At 37.1% G+C, this 24,181-nt stretch overlaps 1 protein-coding gene across 5 annotated transcripts in view; it reads right to left on the bottom strand.

Moving 5' to 3' along the window:
• Positions 1-10,112: 10,112 nt before the first annotated feature.
• The window catches only part of ZEB1 (zinc finger E-box binding homeobox 1), a 198,413-nt gene continuing 184,344 nt past the window's right edge, over positions 10,113-24,181 (bottom strand). For all 5 annotated transcript variants that reach the window (XM_042945248.1, XM_042945251.1, XM_042945249.1 and 2 more), the window contains 4 exons: positions 23,177-23,282; positions 15,330-17,137; positions 12,745-12,925; positions 10,113-12,631 (listed from right to left, as the gene is read on the bottom strand). In XM_042945248.1, the coding sequence (XP_042801182.1) occupies positions 12,036-12,631; positions 12,745-12,925; positions 15,330-17,137; positions 23,177-23,282 (2,691 nt within the window). In that variant the 3' untranslated portion in view covers positions 10,113-12,035. The remainder of the gene's footprint in view (positions 12,632-12,744; positions 12,926-15,329; positions 17,138-23,176; positions 23,283-24,181) is intronic.

Raw genomic sequence — 24,181 nt, 5'->3', positions numbered from 1 at the left:
AACTCATGCTTAAATTTCCAAGATAAACTTTTTTTGATGCTGCCACATTGACAACACCCATTGGACTTTGTTGGCTAATATTTTGTTCAGGGTTCATGAATGGAAACAGCTGTTTCTTTTCTTGTGCTTTCCTTATCCAATTTCAAAATCAAGCCTACAAGAGGGATGATCTATTCCTTTGATAGAATGCACTCATAATACCTGCCTAGTTCAGGCTGCTATAGCTACAATACCATAGACTGGGTGGCATAAACAACAAATGTTTATTTCTTACAGTGCTGGAGGCTGGGAAGCCCAGGATTAAGGTGCCAATAGATTCACTGTCTGATGAAGGTCTGCTTGCTGGTTCATGGACAATGATTTTCATGTTGTACTCTCACATGGCATGAAGAGAGTGAGGGAGTTCTCTGGGTGGGGGGGTCTCTTTTATAAGGATACTAATCCCAACATGAAGGCTCCACCCTCACGACTTAATCACTCTCCAAAGGCCCCACCTCCAAACACCATCACACAGGGGGTTAGGCTTCAACATAGGAATTTTGGGAGGATACAAAAATTCAATCCATAGCCATACCCTGTGGGTCTGGGTACTTTTTGGAATCTTTCATTTAATTTCCCTAATAATTATTGGTCTACTCAATATTTCTTCTTGTGCCATTTTTTTTTGTAATTTATATTTTTCCAGAATTTATTCATTTTGTCTAGATTTTCTACATTTGTTAAGGCTGGATTCTTAATAATTTTGCTTCTGTTATATTTCTGTTGTGTCATAGTTAATCCTCCTTTAATTCAGGATTTGATTTACCTCATCTCTTTTTATCTTGGATGGTTGTGCCAGAGGTATGTGTACCTGATTAGACAGATTCATCTTCTAATTTGTTTGCACCAGCCAAAGCAGATCCAATTTTCTTTAAAAATCAGCAAAACCTTTCCCACTTATGGATAGTTCTTGTTCTCTTTTCAACGTTTATTTATTTTTGGGACAGAGAGAGACAGAGCATGAACGGGGGAGGGGCAGAGAGAGAGGGAGACACAGAATCGGAAACAGGCTCCAGGCTCTGAGCCATCAGCCCAGAGCCTGACGCGGGGCTCGAACTCACGGACCGTGAGATCGTGACCTGGCTGAAGTCGGACGCTTAACCGACTGCGCCACCCAGGCGCCCCTCTTGTTCTCTTTTCAATTTTCTTTGGGACTTTTCCAAACCAGATAAATTCTTGGGAGTCACATTAAAGGTTTTAAAGTATATAATTTAAATGCAATTTCATGTAATATATGACAGAAGAGACAGACCAGATCTCTTATCTCAGGGAGACTAGGGTCTAAGGGAAATCAGGCTACTATTAAATAATCACCTGAAAACAAAAATTACAGATGTGGTGAGTTTTTTTTTTTTAATTTTTTTTTTTTAACGTTTATTTATTTTTGAGACAGAGAGAGACAGAGCATGAACGGGGGAGGGTCACAGAGAGAAGGAGACACAGAATCTGAAACAGGCTCCAGGCTCTGAGCTGTCAGCCCAGAGCCCGACGCGGGGCTCGAACTCACAGACCGTGAGATCGTGACCTGAGCCGAAGTCGGCCGCTTAACCAACTGAGCCACCCAGGCGCCCCTGATGTGGTGAGTTTTAAGGAGCAGGGAAAGGCTATGAGAGGTGATGCAAGGGCCACTACTCAGTTATGACAGTAAAGGAAGATTTTTCTTTGTAAATGATAAGACTTAACCTGGGGAGGAGGAGAAAGAATAGCATTTTATAAAGGGGATACAGCATGAACAAAGGTCCTTGGGCAGGGAGCCAGTGTGACTGAATGAAGAGAAAGAAAAATAAATATATCCAGGGATTCCTATACTCGAGTCTGACACAGTGAGGTTGGTTGTATATTTAGACAGAGTAGTGTTGAGAATGCGCACTAGGTTATAAACTAAAACAGGTATGAAATACAGTTGGAAAAAAACAAAAGACAAATTGAAAGATATCTTATTTGCATCCTGAGAGGAACTACAGAGACAGATTTTAATAAGTGAACATAACCTCAGGAAATACTTCTCTCTCACTGCAAGTGCCATAACAAATACCGTCTTCAGAAGAGTTTGAAATCGTTCCTACATTGATTTGACATAACTAAAACTCAAAATGGTGGTTTAAAATAAAAGTATATTTTAAACTTAAAATGATTCTTTGAGTGAAGGGGGTCAAAAGGTACAAACTTCCAGTTATAAAATAAATGTCATGGAGATGTAATGTACAACATTATGATTATAGTTAATAGTACTGTATTGCATATCTGAAGGTTGCTAAGAGAGTAAATCTTTGTGCGGGTGTATGAATAAACACTTTATTATTTTTCTACAAAATTATTTTTAATTTAATTTAAAATTCCATTGTAGTTAACATTCAGTGTTATATTAGTTTCATGTATACAGTATAGTGATTCAATAATTCCATCCATCACCCGGTGCTCATCACGACAAGTGCACTCCTTAATCCCCATCACTTATTTCACCCATCCCCCCCCCCTTCCCTCCCCTCTGGTAACCATCAGTTTGTTAAGAGAGTAAATCTTGAAAGTTCTTATCACAAGAAAAAAAAAGTTCTTTGGGATGACATAATCCAAAGGAACACGTTATATCTGGATTAAAATTTGTTCAATCTTTCCCATTTCCCAATGTTGAAGATTAATATATTTTCAACTTATAAAATAGCCTTTCATTTAATTTGAGTGAAAAGGTGCTGTTTAGGAAATTTTCCAGTCTGCAACCAGCAGCATTTCCCAAGAGTACAAACTCAGCAGCAATGCATAATGATGCTGTACCTTGATTTATCCAGGAAGTGGTGTGCGCACATTGGCACTTCTGTGTACCTCATGCCATATACCAGCTTTTTGTTTGAAAGATGATATTCACGATTGGTAAGTATCTCTTGAAGTGAATAAGCTCCAGGTTTGCTTAAAGGGTACAAACTTCAGCTGTGCCAAATATGTGAGTGTAGGCTGCAAATCTGAGCTAAAAATGAGCCAAGAAATTGAGAGGATGTGATTTACGGCTTCTGTTCGAAAGAAGTTGATACCAAATAATTTGCTCGTCCTAATAGGGTTTTAATAGATTCTTTCCCATGACACTTACTGAAAACTAGAACACTAAGAATAACAGAAGCCTTATTATGACTATGGATTTAGTAATGTGACAAACAAATCGCCTTGGTTATAAAACCTGAGATTGCTTCATTTGGTTTTGCAGCATATGGAATTCTTCCTAGCAAACCATTACACATGTAGCATGCCTTTCTAATTAAAACCAATGATTCCCTTTGTCACCGTTTATCCCATTGGTTCTGGGTAGAGAAATCTTCACAGCATCATATGTAAAGGCCAAATACCATAGTCTGAGATGCGACTCCTCCACGACCTCTCCTGGCCCTGCCACCCGTCAGGCTCTCATAAGAACCTTGGAGATAAACAGTCTTCATGCTCTTCCCTGAAAGAGACTTCTACCTTCCTGCCTCTGTAGTTTATGAAATGCTGCCTGGAAATCTTTGCAATTCTTTTAGAATCAGCTCATATGTTCCACGCCTCCTGGAAACTTTATGTGGTCTACATAATTATGTTTCCCAATCTCAAAACACCAATCTTCTGTCATAAGGACTCTGCTTTTTGGAGTCACAGAACAAAAGTAGCATCTTAAATGCTCTGAGAAGTTATACAGTAAACACATCTGTTAATTTTTGTTCAGCTCAGCAGGTCCTAAACTTATTTTATCATGGAATTGTCTCCCACCCCAAACCACATTCATTAATATCCCAGAGAGCACACTTTGAGAAATGTCTCCCTGCTATACTGCGTTCCCTCTTCTTACACCCTTATTTATTCATTCATTCAGCCAATATGGTTAAACACAAATGGGCCAAACAGGTAATCAGTGTTGTCCTTTTAAGAAAGATTAATAGGTAGCACGTGAAGATGAATAGTCAAAAGAGGAAATCTACTTATTCAGCGTCTCCTATATGCAGCACATGCTCAAAACATTTGTACACATTTTCTCATTTAATCCCCATGACAGAGTATATTAAGTACATTTTACAAATGAAGAATCTGAGAAGTGATTCCTAACATTCTGAGAGTTAAACATATGTCTATATGACTGGGAGAAACCAAAGGTCTTTTTGTGATAGGGTAAGAGGTTATAGTATTACTTAGCCATCAAAAAGAATAAAATCTTGCCATTTGCAGCAACATGGATAGAGCTAGAGTGTATTATGCTAAGTGAAATAAGGCAGAGAAAGACAAACACCATGATTTCACTCACATGTGGAATTTCTCATATGTGGAATTTAAGAAACAAAACAGATGAACATATGGGAAAGGGGAAAAAGAGAGAAACAAGCCATAAGAGACTCTTAGAGAACAAACTGAGGGTTGATGGAGGGAGGTGGATGGGGGATGGGCTAGATGGGTGATGGGTATTAAGGAGGGCACTTGTTGGGATGAGCACTGGGTGTTGTATGTAAGTGATGAATCACTTGATTCTATTCCTGAAACCAGTACTACACTGCATGATAGCCAACTTAAATTTAAGTTAAAAAAAGAAGGAAATATTGAGTTACTGCACAAAGACAATGGCCACACAATCGAAATTTATACTTAGAACACAAAGCCAATGCTTCTTACCTGTTGTTTTGATCTTTTAACTAATAAAGGAAATGGAGGTTATTTGAGGTTGACATCAGAAAGGATAAGTTTTACAATTTTTATAAATATACCTGTGTAGCCAACACACAATCATGTTATACTTAGCATATCTGCTTTTAGACTCAGCCATGTGTTTGTTGTTATTTATTGTGGAATGGTATTCCATTGTGTGAAAATACTACAGTTTGTTACTAATTCAATGTTTTATAGACATTTGGGTTATTGTCAGTGTGGCTATTATGACTAAAACTGCTATGAACATCTTAATACAAGTTTTTGAACATATGTTTTCATTTATCTTGGGTAAATACTAAGGAGGGGATTTCTGGGTATGTTAAGTATGTGTTTAACTTTATAAAACACTGAGAGACTATTTTTAAAAGTGGTTGTATTTTTTATTTTTTTAACATTTTTTTTTTGAAAGAGAGACAGAGCATGAGCGGGGACAGAGAGAGAGAGAGAGAGAGAGAGAGAGAGAGAGAGTGGGAGACACAGAATCTGAAGCAGGCTCCAGGCTCCAAGCTGTCAGCACAGAGCCTGACGTGGGCTTGAACTCATGAACGGTGAGATCATGACCTGAGCTGAAGTCAGACGCTTAACCAACTGAGCCACCCAGGCGCCCCAAAAGTGGTTGTACTTTTAAAAATCACCACCACCAATGCATGGAAATTCTGGTTGCTCTGTATCTTGGTCAACATTCAGTATTACTGATAGTCTTCTATCAGTCTTCTACTGACAGCACATTGTGGTTTTAATTTGCCTTTCTCTAATCACTAATGATGTTGATCATTGTTTCATGTGCTTATTTCCCATCTGTACACCTTCTCTGGTAGAATTATCTTCTCAAATATTTTGCTCACTTAAAAACTGGGTTGTCTCATTATTGAGTTGTCTAGTTCTTTATATATTCAAAACTTATATACATATATTTTTAAGTTTTGTTGAGGTATAATTCACATACCATAAAGATACCCATTTAAAGTATACAATTCCATAATTTTTAGTATATTCATAGACTTGTGTAAATATCATCACAATCTAATTTAGAACACTTTCATTATCCCAAAAAGAAACCCACACCCACTAGCAGTCACTACCCAATCTCTCCGCACTCCCATGCCTAGACAACCACTAATTTATTTGCCTGTTTCGGACATTTCATATAGTGGAATAACAGAAGATGTAGTTTTTTTTGTAACTAGCTTCTTTCATTCGCATGAAGTTTTCAAGGTGCATTCATGTTGTAGCACGCATCAATACTTCACTCCTTTTATTGTCAAGTAATATTTTGTTGTATGGACACACCATGAATTTATCTATTCATAAGTTGATTGACAATAGGGCTGTTTCCAGTTTTTAGCTATTATAAATAATGCTGCTATGAACAATGTATACAGGTTTTTGTGTTGGATGTATGTTTTCATTTTTCTTGAGCATAAAGATACATATTTGCAAATATTTTTTCCCAGTAGGGTTTTCCATTTTGATTTTCTTAAGAGTATCTTTTGGAGAGCAAAAGTTTAAAATTTTTATGAAGTTCAGTTTGTCAATCCTTTTCTTTATGATTTGTTCATCCTTTTTGTATCTTATCTAGGAAATTTTTTCTTAACCCAAGGTCACAAAGAATTTTTCTTCAAGATTTACAACTTAAGCTCTCATATTTATGTCTGTATTCCATTTGGAAACAATTTCTGTGTATGGTAGGAGATGAAGATCAAGTCCATTTACCAGCACTACATTTTGAAAAGATGGGTTATCTTGTCATCTTTGGCAACAACCAATTAACTGTAAATGTGTGGATGTTTTCTCAACTCTTAATCCTGTTTTCCTGATAGTCTATTCTCATGCCAATACAACTCTGCATTGACTACTATAGCTTTATAGTAACTCTAGAAATCAGATAGTATAAATCCTCCAACTTTATTCCGTTTCAAAATCGTTTTGCCTACTTGAAGTCTTTTGCATGTCAATTTCTACAGTTATGTGGATAGGACTTTTACTAAAATCGTACTGACGAGATAAATTTGGGGAGGACTGACAGCATAATGATATTGCAGTTTCCTGATTCATAAATAAGGAATTTTTTTGCATCTTCATTTTCTTTGCATCTTTTCTTTCAGGATTGTTTTATAGTTTTCAGGGCACAGGTTTTGCTTTTCTTGTGTGTGAATTCTGTTAAATTATCCCTAAATATTTCATTTTTTGATGATACTGTTTTTTAAATTTAAATTTCCATTTTTATCATTATTATGTAGAATATTATTGAGTTTTGTATAACGAGCTTATATCCTATAACCTTGCTTTCATCTTCTCTAGTTGTTTTGTAAATTCTTTGTTTTCCACATAGACAACCAAGCTGTCTGCAAACACAGTTTTACACTTGTTCCCACCTGTGTTGTGTGCCTTTCATTTCTTTTTCTTGTCACGTTGCACTGGGTGTGACCTCCGGGGCAATGTTTAATAAAAGCATGAAGAAGACATTCTTGCCTTGTTCATAATTTTAGGAGAAAGCATTTTTTATAATTGAGTATGACATCAACTATAGGTTTTTTTGTAAGAGACTTTCATCAGGTTTAGGGAATTGCCTTCTGTTCCTAGATTGCTGAGAATTTTTATGACTTGGTGTTGAACTTTGTCAGATGCTTCTATACCTATGAAGATGATTATATGGGCTTTCCTTTTGCTCTGTGAAGATGATGAATTACATTAATTGAATTTTGAATTCAATTCAACCAACCTTGCAATTCTGGGATAAATCCCACTTGGTCATGATTTATTTTCCTATTGATACACTGTTCAAATTGATTTCCTAATATTTTGTTAGAGATTGCTGCATCTATATTCATGAGAGATGTTGGTGTGCAGTTTTTGTGTCTTGTAATTTCTTGGTTTTGGCATCAGGTATATGCTGGCTTCACAGACTAGGTGGGGAGTGTTTTCTTTCTCTCTCTCTCTTTTTTTTTTTCCTGGATGGGTTTATGTAGAACTGGTACAATATCGTTTTTCGATGTTCAGTAGAATTCACCAGTGAAGACATCTGGACCCGGAGTCTTGTTTGTGAGCAGATTTTTAACTAGAAATTTAACTTCTTCGACCTTGGACTGTTCAGGCTATTTCTTCTTTAGTGAGCTTTGGTATTTTTGATCTTTCCAGACATGTGTCATTTTCATCATAGTTGTCAAATTCATTGGGATAAAGTTCGTATTTCCTTTTTATCCTTTTACTCTATAGGATCTGCAAGATTATTTTCTCTCTCATTCTTGATATAATTTTGTCTTTTTTTCTTTGATCTGGCTAGAAGTTTATCAATTTTATTAATCCTTTCAAAGAATCTGATTCTGATTTCACTGATTTATTTTCTTTTTCATTGATTCATTATTTTTCTGCTTCCTATGCCGTTTATTTGTATCTTTATGCCTCCTTTCTGCTTGGCTTGGGTTTAATTTTATTCATTTCCTAGTTCTTAAGGTAGTTAGATACTTAAGTCCTCTATTCTTTTTAAATATAAGCATTTAATGCTATACGTTTTCTTATAGGTACTGCTTTGCTGCACACTCCAAGTTTTGATAAAGTGCATTTTCATTTTTATTTAGTTCATCTTATTTTATAATTGTTAGTTTCTTTTTTTTTTTTTTGCTGAGGGGTTACTTGGAAAAGTGTGGTCTGATTTCCAATAATTTGGGGGGATTTTCCAGACATATTTGTTACAGATTCCTGGTTTAATTTTTTTGTAATCCAAGGAAACATTTTATTTGCAATTCTTTTGAATTGAGCGTTGGTTTATGGCCCATATTATGGCTTCTCTTTATGAATATCCCATGTGCCGTTGGGGGAAAACGTGTGCTCTGCTGTTGAATGGAATGTATTTATCCATGAGAGCAGGGGAGCTTCTGCTGTCTCGTAAGGTTCAGAGACAAAGTCCATATTGTGATTGTCCTAATGTGCCCTCCCTTTGATCTTAAGAGGAGAAATCTAAGTTTACAATTTCATGTTCTCAAGGCTAATTTTAAGTTTGCACACAGATTTGAAAAATCTCATGCCCCTCCTTTTCTTTTTCATCATGTTTTGAAATGTATATTGGTCTTGCTGACATTTTCTTCTCACAATTTTTAAGGCCAGGTTTGAGTTTAAATGTAGCGTGAACTATTCTTACACAAGATACGACACAGGCTTGTTAAGAACATGGATTTAGAGTCAGATAGGCCTGTGTTTAAATCCTTATTCTGCTACTTAATACATACATATATGTATGTGTGTGTGTGTGTTCATGGGCACATGATTTTTATGTGTATTCTGTAAAAATTAATTTTGATAGTGAAGCACCTGTGCCTGGCACAAGTAAACAACATATGGCCCTATTGTTATGTGGTTTGAGAAAATAGTGGGAAGTGTTCACATGTTAATAATGCCTAGATTCCTCTGTTAGCCATTTATCAGTATGCACCAAGCACCGCCTTCTTTGAGCTTCTTATTACAGTGATTGCAATACAAATGCCTCCTAAGAAGGGCTATTTCTTAATCCTATATGGTCAATTTGTTTATCGGATAGCTGTTTTTAGTGACAAGAAATGAAGCACCATGATGTTAATGAGTACTTAGGAATGCGGGGCCCTGAAAAGGGAAGTGGGTCCTAAAATAGAGTCTCCTCAGATTGGTCATGTCACCCATGCTGGAAGCAGTCATATCCACAGGCCTTGAATGCTTATGTCATGTACCACGAAGGTAAACATCAAAAAGATACCTAGAAATGAACTCAAATCAGAACAGGTCAGGCAACAGAAAAAGAAGGTATAATTTACTGTTTGTTTACGATGCCAAATGTTTAATAGGACCTGAGTAAGAAAAATACTAAATTTCTGGACTTATTTAATATACATGTTCTTAGATCAGAAGTAAAAGAGTAGTAAAGACATAGCCGAACTCTGTTAACATGCAAATTGTATTTTCAATCAACAGAATTTGTTGTACGTATTAGTGCTAGGCACTCTGCTAGGCATTGGGGATGTGAGAGTGACTCTGGCAGATGCGGTTCCTCTTCCTAGTGGGGAAGGAATATAAATAACCACGAGAGCTATGGCAAGAAAGGTACAAGGGATGAGGAGTGTACAGAGGAAAGGCATCTAAACTCAGGCTTCCCTGCAGTGACCGGAGGGTGAGATGTCATGGGATCAAGAGTGGGGGTGGTGGTGGTTAAGGGTTTCAGGAAGAGGGAGCAACCTCTGAGGAAGCCTTTAGTTGCCAACTCTGACCTTCCCAGAAACACTTAGCCACAGGGAAACCCATGATTTAGTGGTGAGTGTCTAAAACATTTAGTTTCTTACCCAGATTCAGCCCAAGGTAAATCAAGTGCAGGATGACAGTGTAATACCCCACTTCACAGAGAGATTTCCAAAGAAAATCTTGATAAGAATTAAAAGAACGACAGCAGGTCAGGCTTGTTGATGCATTTTATTGTGAGATGGGGGAGTCTGGTAAAAAACTAGAAAATGACCATGGTGTAACAAGGAACTTAAAAATGAAGAATCAGATTTGTAACTTACATACATGAATACAGGAACAAATTGGCACAAAATGTTAAACATTGTTCCCAACACTGTTTATATAAGGTTATCCTAATTTGGCTTACTAAGGAAATGAGAGTTTTATGGTTAGGCTAATCTCTTAATAAAACTGCAGAGCATCATGCTATTAGTCACACAGTGAATTTCAAAATTTAAGAGTTTTATATTAAAAACTGGGTAAAGGTAAAATGACTTGATTGTAGTTGTAAAACTAATACATTCCCATTTAAATTCTGTTCTACAGTCCAAGGCAAGTATAAATGTTAACATAACACTGTTAAATCAAATCTCAATGCAAGAGAACCAATTGCATCTCTACTTTAAATCTTATCAACTTTCCAAATTTTCATACTAAAATATATTATTGTATTAATACAAACTACAGTATTATACACTACACTGTGTAATAAATAAAGAAATATAAAAATAAGACACATAAATATAAAAGTTTTCTAAAACTAAAAGTACATGTCAGTAAGAAGGGTATTAATACTGCCAGGTTTGAAGACGTACAGTACAAAAATGTTGCACAGATCTATAAACTAAAAGAAATAAAATAATACTGATAGGTAAAAATCAGCTAATGTTGTTAATAAACTGGGTCCATAATAACTAACATTTGGAAACAGTTATGAGCCAAACAATGATGGCATGTCCATGTCTGAAATGCAAGTACATGGATAGAGCAGATTAGAAAATTTCCCTTTCATTTCTGTAGAGAAATTTTGAAAGTCAATTAACACAAAATGGATGCTGAGGAATTAAAGGGTGAAATGTCCCAGTGTTTAGGTTTCTCTGACAAGAGTCAGTGGTTTTAAGTTTTATTTGGAATTTTGATACAACAAACAAATCGACAAATGCTAGTTATTGTAGGCCACACACTGAACGAAGGCGGGTTAGAGCCTTGAAAATACTGATAAATGGCACTTACAGCACACAGGTCTTGCTTAAGGCCAAAGGAGACACAAAGCTTCATATCATATCCTTCATATTTGTCACCACATATTCAAAACACGATTACAGACACTGTTTCTGACGACTCTGCTGCCCTTCCCAGCATTAACACTGTTAGTCCCTGCAATCAGAACTCAATGGCAATCTTCTGAACTCCATTTGAAACCACGTAAGTAAGAAACTTCAGTTCTTCTATCGGCTGCTTTCTTAAGGCTAACAATACACTTTAAATGATAATACTCCACTATGACATCTAAGTATTAGAAATTACTACCTTCTAGATTGGATTTATAAAAGGTAGCTAGCATGTTTTGGAACTGCATTATACTTCTCTGTGAAGGGAATTCTGTAGTGCAGAAGTTCTCACATTTTAAAAAACATAATAAAATACTGAAGCGGATTTAGCATACGTTTACCAATAAAAAAATTATAAAATTTCTCCCAATTGTACAGCTTAAGAATAAACCAACGTAAGAGTGATAATACTGACAAAAATGAAACAATGCCAGATGCTTACCTAATTAATCAGTTTCCTTTAACCTGTTCAATCTTTGCTTTCCGAGTCATTAAAGTTTTCTAATCTGCTTCGTGTTACAAACTTGTTCCTAACTTTGAAAAATGCATGAAAAATTACTAGGTCTGAGATCAGGCACACCCGGATTTTTTTTTTGTGTGTTTTTTTTTTTTTTTTGTATTTTGTATTTTTTTAAATTTTTACTTTACACAGTAGTGAACAGAAACCACAGTATACAGGTTACTGTGTTTCCATGAAAAGCATGTATAATATAGAACAAACTTCATTACCAATTAGAATTTATTTTCCTTCTAAAAAAACTATTAGGCTTCATTTGTTTTTTCTTCTGACACCTGCTCACTATTCTCGCTTACTTTTTGTTCTAAGCTGCTTGCTTGATTTACAGCTTCATCATCCTTCATCAGACCTTCAGTTTTTGCCTCTTCTCCCTCATTCTCTGCCTCTTCTCCCTCTTCTTCCTCCATTTCGTCTTCCTCCTCCTCCTCTTCCTCGTCCCCTTGTGGTTTTTCACATTCTTTTTCTTCCTGCAGTTCTTCCATCTCTTTGTCCTCCTCCTCCTCTTCCTCTTTGTCACTATCTTCATCCTCTTCCCTTGTCAAACTCTCTCTCTCATCTGAGTCGGCCTGTGAGGGGGATGCCTGAGCACCAACGTGCTCACTCCTCAGGACTTCCTGTCCCGCCTCTTCCTGCTCGGTGCTATCGCGCTCTTCCGCTTCTCTCTTGCAGTAGGAGTAGCGATGATTCATGTGTTGCGAGTAAGACCCAGAGTGTGAGAAACGCTTGCCACATTTGTCACATTGATAGGGCTTTTCTCCAGAATGCAATCGCATGTGTTCAATCAAATGATGTTTGTGTTTAAATGCCTTTTTACAGATTCCACACTCGTGAGGTCTTTTACCTGCAAAATAAGAACACAGCCATGAAACAGTCCTCACAAGGATTTTGGGGGCACCTCAGTTTGGGGAAAGCATTGCAGATTCACTTTTGAAGTCATCAGGTTCATCAACATACCTGTGTGTTCATATTTATGTCTCAATAACGAGCTACTCTTTTGGAATATCTTATCACACAAATCACAAGCATACATTCCATTTTCTGTCTTCCGCATTTTCTTTTTGGGTGGTGTAGAGTCAGAGTCATTCTGATCCTCTACATTTGATACTCCTTCTGAGCTAGTGTCTTGCCTTTCATCCTAAAGGAAGAAAAGAAGATAAAATTTAATTTCTACTTAAAAGATAAACAAGAGACCTATATAAAAGCATAGGTTAAAAGAAACTACTTAATTAAAAAAAAATCTTTTTACTTTAGAGCAAGAGTGCATTGCCTCTCCCTCATGAGTGGAGGAGAGAGAAGAGGGGGGCGAGAATCCTAAGCAGGCTCCATGCTCAGCCTGGAGCCAGACGTGGGGCTAGATTCTATGATCTTGATACATGACCTGCACCAAAGAGCAAGAATTCGAGGTTTAACCAACTAGGCCACCCAGGTGCCCCGATTTATACTTTCAATAATTTGACCAAAGCAAGCATACTACTCATCACTGCAGATGGGCTCCAAGGGTGGGGCTAGGTGACAGGTGGGGGTTCATATAGACAAAAGGGAGGTTGGGGGCAATATAGTTACAATGATGACAAAAACAAGTGATCAACTGATGAAAAGAAAGGACACCAAAAAGAAAGAATGTAAAATGCATAGTAACCAAATTTACTTGGTTCCAAATAAATAATACCTTTATGAGAAATTTGCCAAAAATATTAACTTAAGGGTTTGCTACATAATCACTAATTTCCAACTGCATCATTGTTTTCATTCTGGGTTTTACAGAGCAAAAGTTAAGATTCTATTTTTACAAAGTGGTCTTTGAATTGTGTCCTCTGGAATTGCAGAGTTCTATGAACTGACCTCCCTGGGTTTTTTTTTTTTTTTTTTTTTTTTTTGAAAAGAGAGGTCTGCTCTACTACTTTTCTAAGGAACAAGATGAAAAACTGTGCAGGAGAGTCTGCATTTTCAAACAAGAATACTTGCTAGTCAAAATAAATCTGCAGACTTTCAGTGGAATAAAATCATTTCAGCAGTCTCAGGGAGGTACTTTTGTGCAGGATACTCATGTAGGTAAACAACGATTGGTAGAGGAATTGGGTTCCTCAAGATCCTTCCATCTTTCCTAATGTCTTCTGTTCTATTGTCTCTAAACCCACAAATTTTCTGAAAGTTCAAAGGTTTTTACAACGTTTCTTCTAGTTCTGCAAGGTGGGAGAGGTGCAGCCATTTGGGTCATTTGTGAGCTGCCGGTTTGCGCTGAAGTAACCTGACTACTTTTATTGCTATTTGATCTGGTCATATGATTAACTGAAAGGTTAGTGGGTCTCCCTTTATTCTTCAAAGGTGTGCACAGTGTTTTATACACCAAGAATCTAGGTGAAGTCATTGGTCATGTGAGAATTTTTTTCAAGAGTAATCACAATGGCAGGAAACCCAATCAGTAGCAATATTTAAGGGGGAAAAAAAGCAGCAAATATACATTTGAACAGGATATTGTAATTATGTTAATTGCACCTACTTATAGCATGAATTTGGATAAAAGATCAAATTTATCCCAGTATTTGGTTGATTCAATCAGAAATTGATGAAAAAAATTGGGGGGGGGGACATCAAGGTTGGTGACCTAGAAAAAGTCTGGACAACGAGCCACACAATAGTCACACAAAATGGTTCTATCTAAAACCACATCATGGATTTTGGGGGGAAAGTAAGGAGGGAAATGTATATATAGATTCACAACAATGCTTCCTCATATATATTAATTGTGACTGAATACTATTTTAGTTCACAGCTCATAAAGTGATCAGCACGTTCACTAGATGGACTCTTTGTATAGTTAATTCTTATTTAATTAAAGCCTTTAACAAACATAGGTGTTAACACATAAAAAGTAATAACTAAGTTCTGCTGGGGTGAAATGTCTATGAGTGGCAACATGGTTTCATGTGTTAGTTATCATAAGGCAGAAACCGTTACTAATTGGGGAATATAACTATAAAACCAGGAATCCAATTAGTGAGTATTCCAGTATTTCTTTTCTTCCTTCAAATAGTCAAGTCTTTAGCTGAGAGTTCTCATTATCAGAGTAGAATAACAAAACTGTAGTTGATAACTATCCCTTGGTTAGTAAAACACTGAAGACGGGATGCTACAAAAGTTAAAGCAAACATTCATCTATTTCTTTTCAAAAATGATAGTCTGTATCAACCTGCTTGGCTCTACAGAAACTGATTTTTATTAGACAAATTTCACTGAAGGGGTGCCTGGGTGGCTCAGTCAATTAAGCCGACTCTTGGTTTTGGCTCAGGTCATGATCTCGCAGCTTTGTGGGTTCGAGTCCCATTTCAGGCTCTGTGCTGGCAACGCAGAGCCTGCTTGGGATTTTCTTTCTCACCCTCTCTCTGCCCCTCCCCCACTTGAGCGCGCACTCTCTCTCAAAATAAATAAACTTAAAAAAAAAAAAGGAAAACTTTTACTGAAATAGGTCAAACTAGCATTTTACCAAACAACTTCAGGATGGGGAGGACTTTTTTTTTTTTTTTTTTTTTTTTGGTTACCTGATTCCCATTTGGCTGGATCACTTTCAAGGGTGGTTCCTGGACTGCAGGGCTGACGGTAGTAGAGTATGTGTAAGCCACCTGGGGAATCAGAATAGTCTGCTTATTGGCAGCTAGTGCTCGCAAGCATGGAACACTGTTCTGGTCAGCAATGGCCACGATTGTGGGTAACTGGGCAGTGACTGTAGGTATAGCAATATTTATGGGGTTGGCACTTGGTGGGATTACATTTACAACTGGTTCTGAGTCTGTAACACAACTGTCCTTTTGTGGCTCCTTTTTTGCACAAGATAAGTTCAAGGGTTCTTCCTGGACAGAATAAACACTGTTCTGGTAAACACTAGTGATAGTTGACCTTTCCAATAATTCTCCCTGTTGCTTTGGTAGTGAAAGATCAAGAGGTTCTACTTGTGGTTCTTCCTGTGCACCTTCCGCTGTGTACAAGTAACCCTGTGTATTTCTGGATGAGGAAAGGTTTAGAGGTGAGGGGGATGATGGACTACTTCTGGAACCATTGATGGCTGATCCCGCTGGTAAAACTGGAGAGTTAGTCATCTTCAGGGGGCTTTGCAGACTTGCTGTGCTGTCTGGGGGTTCATTTGCATTTGTAGATTGAGGCTGCTCATCGTTCTTTGCAGGGATATTGACTTTGCCTGGTTCGGGAGAAGATGGTTCAGAAGACTGCACTGAGATCTGTCCAGCTTGCATCTTTTCAAACCACTTTTTTACTACATCCAGTGGTAGGTTTACTGAATCAGCAATTTTTGAGAGCTCTTCTGCACTCGGTTGTGCATTCAAAGCATAATACGCTTTTAGAAGAGACAAAAGGTTCTTTAAAGGTGGCTGACTGGGAGACAAATTGCCATCTCCACTTGATGAAACAGAGGACTCGGGCTTCTCAGCTTCTGGTGCAGGGAGTGGAGGGGGCTGAGCAGGCTGCTTTAGGTCATAGTGCTTTAATTCTGGAAGTGCATTAATATCTCCTGGACATTCGTCACACAGAAGGCAAGTGCTATCGTTCACTCCTCCTTCAAAGCTTTTGTCCTTCTCAGATTTAACAGTAAGATCTTCGGGTAACTTTTCACTTTTGCAACTGTTTGTGGGGACCGGATTTTCTTTTTTTAAATTCTGAGGAACAACTTGAAGTTGGCTAGGCTGCTCAAGACTGTAGTTAATGATAATTTTGGTTGTTCCATCTTGATCAACCAAAGGAAGACTGATGGCGGAAATAACAGAATGGCCACCTTGCTGTATGGATGAAGCATTGATTGTTTCTTGTTCTTTGGATGCAAGATTGGCTTGATTATTCTCCAAAACTTGCCTTATTACATTACCATCTACTGCCACTTTAAGTACATTCTGAATATCGCTTAAATTGATACTTATGGGAGACACCAAACCAACTGTTGGCAGAACAACAGCTTGCACCACACCCTGAGGAGAACTGGTTGCCTGTAACGGGCCACCACCACTAAAAACCCCATTTTGTAAAGGGGTTGAACAGTTGATTCCTGAAGCAACCACAATGGGTTTGAATTCATAATCCACAGGTTCAGTTTTAATTTGGTTTATAGAAAGTTGCTCTTGAAGGGGTTTATTCTCTATCTTTTGCCTTATCTGTGGTCGTGTGGGACTGCCTGGTGAGGCCGAAAGAGATGGTGAGGAACACTGAGACGTCTTGAGTCCTGTTCTTGGTCGCCCATTCACAGGCATCAAGCTGATACATTTCTTGCTGCTTATGTGTGAGCTATAGGAACCAGAATGGGAAAAACGTTTCTTGCAGTTTGGGCATTCATATGGCTTCTCTCCTAAACAAAATAAATTACATTCACTGCATTATTACACATACATTTTTATGTGTCCACATTTTCCTTTAAGCAAGCAGTATCAATTTAAAAAGAGGTTACTGTGGATCTTGTGATACAATTTTATTTAGAATCGTCATCTGAAGTTCAGAACTGACATAAATGCTATGAAGACTAATAAAACCTTAGTCTGAAGTACATGTGCTAACCAATCAGGGAATCTTTGCAGCATATGTATGTAATATTTCTGCTAACCTTTAAACCTTCAAATAATTCTCAAATAATTACAGCTGACTCTTGAACAACATGGATTTGAACTGCACAGGTTGACTTCCACTTACACGTGGAAGGTTTTCAATAAATATAATACAGTACTGTAAATGTATTTTCCTTATGACTGTCTTAATAACATTTTCTTTTCTGGAGCTTACTTTATTCTAAGAATACAGTATATAATACATATAACATATAAAATATGTATTAATTGACTATGTTGTTGGTAAGGCTTCTGGTCAAGAGCAGGCTATTAGTAATTAAGTTTTTGGGAAGTCAAAAGTTGTATGTGGATTTCTGACTGCACGGGGCACCAGCAACCATAACCCCTGCATCGTTCAAGGGCCAAACGTACATCTATTCTTTCAAATCATTTTTGTTATCTTATTTCACCTCCCTATGTTATTTTCTCTATTTCACTATACTTAACCATCCATAGGAGAAATTATTAGAAGAAAAGTTAAGTAAAATCTCCCATAAGACTTAAGTACCAATATCTATCCTTGACTGTATATATCATACGAATACCTACACTTCCCATATCCACAAGGTTTTAAGGTTTCCTTGAAAAGATCTTCTCAATGGGAAGAAAACTTTAGATATGAGGTACTGCTAGGAGCGATGGCTTATTAAACTAGGAGGTATGTACTCCTGGAGACATAAGGCAATGTTCTAATGGGTACGCAAAACTTTCTTATAGTTCCAATTTTAGTGACAGCAGTTATGGTAATTTAAAACATTGCAATATTAAAACACAGATTACATTATGGAGAATAATAAAACATTTGTGTGAATTGTTAGGAAAATAACCACAATGTCAAAGAAGCACCTTGCTTGTACAGACCTTCATCAAGTTGCTTCCCTAGACCTTTGGGGGTACAAGGCATTTATTCTTCTTGGCTGTTAGGGACACTTTGGTAGAAAAATTTGAAAAGCATGAAGCCAAATGGAATATTTTCATACAAACCTAATTTTCACTTTAATTTTAATTTATAGTTCATTAATTTGTAATTTATAGTTTTCAGACTGTGAGTCTCAATAAGGTGGGAACCTGAGTCTTCTATGCCATTTAATCTTTGTGTAGGTCACAAAAATGCTCACTAAACCTTTTCTAGATGAATGAATGGCTAATTGCAGAATTATGAAATACGGTGATGCTAATTTATCTACTCAGTATCAAAATAAAGCTCTTTCTTTCCTCTGTTCTTTTTAAGAATTAAAATGGAAGCAGTGGGAAAGTCGGTGTAAACTCTTCTAATAATGTAATTTCAGTGCAAAGTTTTTAAAAAGTGACTTATATTTTCTCAAAGTATAATTACTTGAAGAATCAGATATTAGAACTGGAAGTGATCTAAGAGGCCCTCTTATTCGGTAAAAGAGTTCATTTTATATCCTTGCAATAAAAAATTCATTTTATATCATCCTTGACTTTGGCTAGTCTCCTGCTTAAGCTCCTTTATTAAAAGAAAGTTATTACCTGCTGGACAGCTCTATGAAAGATGGTCTAGTCTGGTTCTGCTGAGGATCATGAATTTGGGTTCAAAACCTGGCTCTGTCACTTACTATTCTCTAAATCTTTCCAAACTTCAGTGTTTTGGTGTGTAAATAAATGTAGATACATCCTCAATGGACTGTTATAGCAGTTACATGACATAATATAACAAAACTTTTTGTGTGGTCTTAATACATGTTAGTCATTCTTTTAAAAAGTAACTCTGGGGAGCCTGGGTGGCTCAGTTGGTTAAGTGTCTGACTTCGGCTCAGGTCATGATCTTGCAGTCCGTGAGTTCAAGCCCCACGTCAGGCTCTGTGCTGACAGCTCAGAGCCTGGAGCCTGCTTTGGATTCTGTGTCTCCCTCTCTCTCTTCCCCTCCCCAGCTCACACTCTGTTCTCTGTCTCTGTGTTTCTCTCAAAAATAAATAAACATAAAAAAATTAAAAAAAAAAAGGTAATTCTACTGAGAGCTAGGTTGAGTACTAAGCCAGATTTCCCTTGTTATAACAGCCTACTTTCCTGCCCACTGATGCCACACAGAACAAGTCTAACTTTTCTTCTGAAAGCCAGATTTTCAAACTGATGATGAGCTGTCATCTGCATCCTTAAACTTCCTTTGTGTGGATTAAATATACCGCGGTCCTTCAAAGACTCCTCATAGGACATGGTTTTTAGAACCCTTACCCACTTGTTAACTCATCTCTGGAAATTCTCCAATTTATCAATATCTTTCCAAAGGGATGCCTGAAATATGATTCAATACTCAAAATGTATCAGGTAAATTTCCAGTGGGGGTAAAATGAGGGATATGTTTTAGTATATCTCCATTTTAACATTTTAAATTATTGGATAACATTTTAAATTATTGGATAACATTTTTAGATAAGCTATATGCTTGCTCTCTTGCTAGAGACACTCAAAACATAAGAATCTATAATATAGATTATATATATATAATAGATTATTTTTATCTTTACAAACAGGGAGACAGAGGAGCACACTGGCTAAGGCAACCACTTTGGAGTCAGGATACCTACACTGGGGCTCCGGCTTTGCCATGAAGAGGCTGAGTGACTTTGGATAGGTTAATTAAGCTCTCTGAACCTCCATGTTCTCATCAGTAAAAAAGGAGGAAATAATAGCATCTATCATAAGGCTGTGGTGAGGACTGTATGCATTTATGTACCCAAATAACTAGAATGTGGCTGTAAATAGTTAAGTATTCAATAAATACTAGTTATCATTATTATTGTTGGGAGTTACCTGATATTGTATCATCACCAGAAATAAAGTGCAGAACAAACGTTGTAAAGCCAAATCCACTATGTTTGTTGGAAAACCTCTTGTTTCTAATTTCCTAGCTTTACGGTTTATAGCTAAAGTATATCACCTAATTCATCTGTCCTGCAACTGTTAAACCCTGGAGGTGGCATCAGGAAGTTGTGCGGTGAAAAGTCAGATGTCCCATGAATACTGATTTCTTTTTTGTAATGGCGGAAGTGGGTGTTTGGTTGCATCTGATGTAAAAATTTTCCAGGCTAAAGGTCTAGGGCTATCGAAAAAACCTAAATTATTTTCTGGAGAGGATCACGGGCTGGGAGCAGGAGCTCTTTTGCCTCACCTCTGAGTGGAGGGGAGGTGATCTGCCCCTCATCATAGCTCAGCTCCCACAGGCAGAGTTCAGATGATGGGTAACACACATGACTCTGCAGAGGGCTCATTTTAATGGTATCAGAAGAGAGCAACAATTCCGGTAATTTTAGGGAGTATAATTTGAAGGCCCTGATTAAAAACACAGCTGAGAACAAAATTACAGAGGTTTCTTTAAGGCTATGAAGCTCATCCATTGCTAGATACTCTAAACAGTGCTTTCAAAACTATCTGTGGTGAAGGGTGGGGTTTTTTTCCTTCATTTTTTTTCGTTTTAAATTTCCAATCTAGTATCAGATTGATATTGTATCAAATATAATAAAATTGCCACAGCGTTTTCTTTGTACAATAGTTTCTGAATGCTTGCTCTCAATTTCTGTAATTTGCCTTTGCAAGACCCAGTCACCACATGTTTACAGATTGGTACCAGTCCCGGGAGGACACTGAATAGCCCCACTTGGCTATCTTCCCTTGGAATAAACCAGACCATCAGAAAGCTGTACACTCGAATTGTATCCAAGTGGCTGCCCTGGAGACATGCTTTTCCTGAACTGCATTTTGGTGAAATATCACTGGCCTCCTATTGGACAGTCTTGTTTTAAAAAGAAAACCCTATCAAATTCTCTGCTGTATTATTTTGAGGATATTTGGGGGAAATGACATAAAACGTATTTTGTCCTTTCCCCTTTATGATGCTCCAAGGAACAGCTTTCCCTATGGACTTACTTAGCAGCAGCAAGAGTGATGCTTTTTCTAGCCACTGATTCCTTTTACTTACGGACTGTCTGGGTCTCGGTTACTGACGTAGTTTTCTCATTTCCTAAACCTTAGAGTCTGATGTGTGGTCCACTTTCAGCACGTGCGTGGCATTTCGTGGTGTTCATTTGTGTTCATGCTTACTTCATGCTTGTGCTACTTTCTTAACTTTACTTTCCTAATATATTTTTATAAATTAAAATTTCCTGCTGTATTAAAGGCATACAGGCCTCATATTAAGACAGGTATAAATACATAAGGAATGGACTGCACACAGCACAGAGGGTGCACCGTGAGCCGTGACGCGGCCTAAATTTTCACTAGCTACTTCAGCTGCAGCAGCAGCGCACTGCTAACAAGCTTATCGGAAGCTCTTGACCATCCAGACTCCTAACATTTTTCCAGTACAGACAGTAGTAGCTCCCCACTTTCTACTTGATCAAGACTGCTTTTTGAATGTCAATGCAGAGTTTTGTGATTAAATATCAACTTCCTGTTTCTAGCCCTGCAATTTTAATCTTTGGTGTGACCCATGCTTCCCAATTTTGTATCGCCTGCAGGTTTGGTGAATCCTCCTATGTAAGTGCAACAGGACCATATGACATTCATTTTGTACGTGAATCTTACCCTAAATTTTACTTTTTCCTTCCTTTACCCCCGATCTCAAAATTTAAGAAAACTCTCTTGAATTAGCTATATCTCTATCAACAACTTCAAATCATCTGTGGTAAGAAAATAATAGGTCATTAAAAATGTATTATCGATGGAAATTTTTCAATTGCCCGCGAGCTTCTCTATGAAATAGGATCTTGTGGCAACGGCAAAAGACAACAACCTCTAATTTCCAGAAATATTAAAGTGTGAAAATATTTAAATGTCTGTGCAACAATCTTGGTTTCAACAAAAGTGGTAACTTTAACATTATTTAGCCCTCAATGAGCAAGACAGTAAAACTTCTAGAAATGCAGTTCCAAAATAAAACACAGATGTCACCAATCACCCCTCACAGGGCCACCCGCTGTACTTTTTTTGTAGGATATCTGTAAGATGTAAATGTCAATACAATAATTTCCACGAAATAAGCCATGTGCAGACATTCATAATTTCTCGTTAATTAGAAAACAGTTCTTTTTCACTAAAACTATTTAAATCTAAAATAACATATCAAAATTACTCAGGAGATGAACAGATTTCATAGTGCCATGTGGGACGCTACCGAGTTTTCTTTATAGCTTTTGTTGAAGTGGCACCGTTAAAGAAATGCAAATACAGTTCTTTATGTTTAGAAGTTTCTAAAACAGACATATTTTTATCATGTAGTATCATTTTATAAGTAACAATTTAGAAAGTGATATGGAATAGAAAGGTGAAATGATAGGTGAACACATTTTTCTTTTCAATTCTCAGTGCTTCCTTGTCTGGCTAGCTCCGCATCACCCCACACACCATTTTCTATCTGGAGTTTCCACTTCTACTTCTCTCATGTTAAGAATGTCTCCATCTTACTTTCTTGTGCAAATTGTGACTTGTGAGTCTTCTTTGTCCTTCCCTAGCTAACTGTGCAAAAGAGGCAATGAAATTAACATCCATCAGAAAGCTAAAGGAGGCTGTTCTTCTTGTTAAAACATGCTATATTCTGATTAGGAAATCTGGAGTATGTCATATTACATTAGCTTAACGTGCTTCAGTTAGAGATTAAGACTCCAAAAATGTCACTTATAAATAGAAAATTTCTCCAGATAAGTCTTTACCCTAAAAGAAAAAGCGAGATGTTCCTGATCATGTGTCTAGACCACATGTTATGACAGATTTCTTTATTACCACATATGCTATAATATTCAAGATGTAGAAAGAAAACAAATATTTACCACTGTGGATTCTTAAGTGCTCTTTTAGATGATGTTTGTATTTGAAAGCTTTTCCACATTCAGTGCACTTGAATTTACGATTACCCCCAGACTGTGTCACATGTCTCTGTAAGAAAGAATTGATAGTTTAATTATAAGGCAAAAAAGCTTTGGACATAAAAGAACGGCCAATCTGCTAAAAGTATTATTCTGGTGAATTCTGCTTCTCAAAGGCCGCAAACTGAGGCAGTCATGAAAATTTAACACTTGGAATATTACCAGACGAAGTGCGATAATGGGAACAGAATTCTGACACAGAGAAAAATCTCCACTTGCTCATTTAGAGTATTAGAATCATACTTTATTGAGTAATACAGTATTTAGCACAAATAAGATAATATATTTTACTAGGAACTAGAGATTATCTCTTCTGCAGGCCAGACTTTTTCAAGTAGTTTATCCTCTTGGACGCTTGATATTTCCAAAATGTACTTTCATCTGATGATTTAAAAATACTTCCATCTTTTCATCCAGATATGGATTATTATAGTAGCTTTCTGTCTGGTTGATCAAATTTCCACTATATATTTCAAATATATTCTGCACTCTTAGATTTTTTCCCCCAGGTCCCATTACTTTATTTATTTACTTTTATTGATCCATCATTAAATTTATTTATGATTTAAATTCAGTAAGTTTTTCAGTGGAGTATAGCTGACACACAATGTTACATTAGTTTCAGCACACAACACAGTGATTCAACAACTCCATGTGTTACGCTGTGCTCACCACGAGAGTCCACCATCTATCACCACACAACGCTATTACAATACCGTTGACTATATTCTCTATGCTGTACCTTTCATCCCCATGCCTGGTTCATTCCATAACTGAAAGTCTGTGTCTCCCACTCCCCTTCACCCATTGTGCCTGTCCCCCGCCCTCCCCTTTGGCAACCACCAGTATGTTCTCTGTGTTTGAGTCTGTTTCTGCATTTTTTGTTCGTTAATCATACAAAAGTGCTGC

This window comes from Panthera leo, chromosome B4 (assembly GCF_018350215.1).
Source record: "Panthera leo isolate Ple1 chromosome B4, P.leo_Ple1_pat1.1, whole genome shotgun sequence".
Taxonomy (NCBI): domain Eukaryota; kingdom Metazoa; phylum Chordata; class Mammalia; order Carnivora; family Felidae; genus Panthera; species Panthera leo.
Note: the sequence above shows the minus strand (reverse complement) of the source record. Positions and strands in the feature narration are given on the sequence as shown.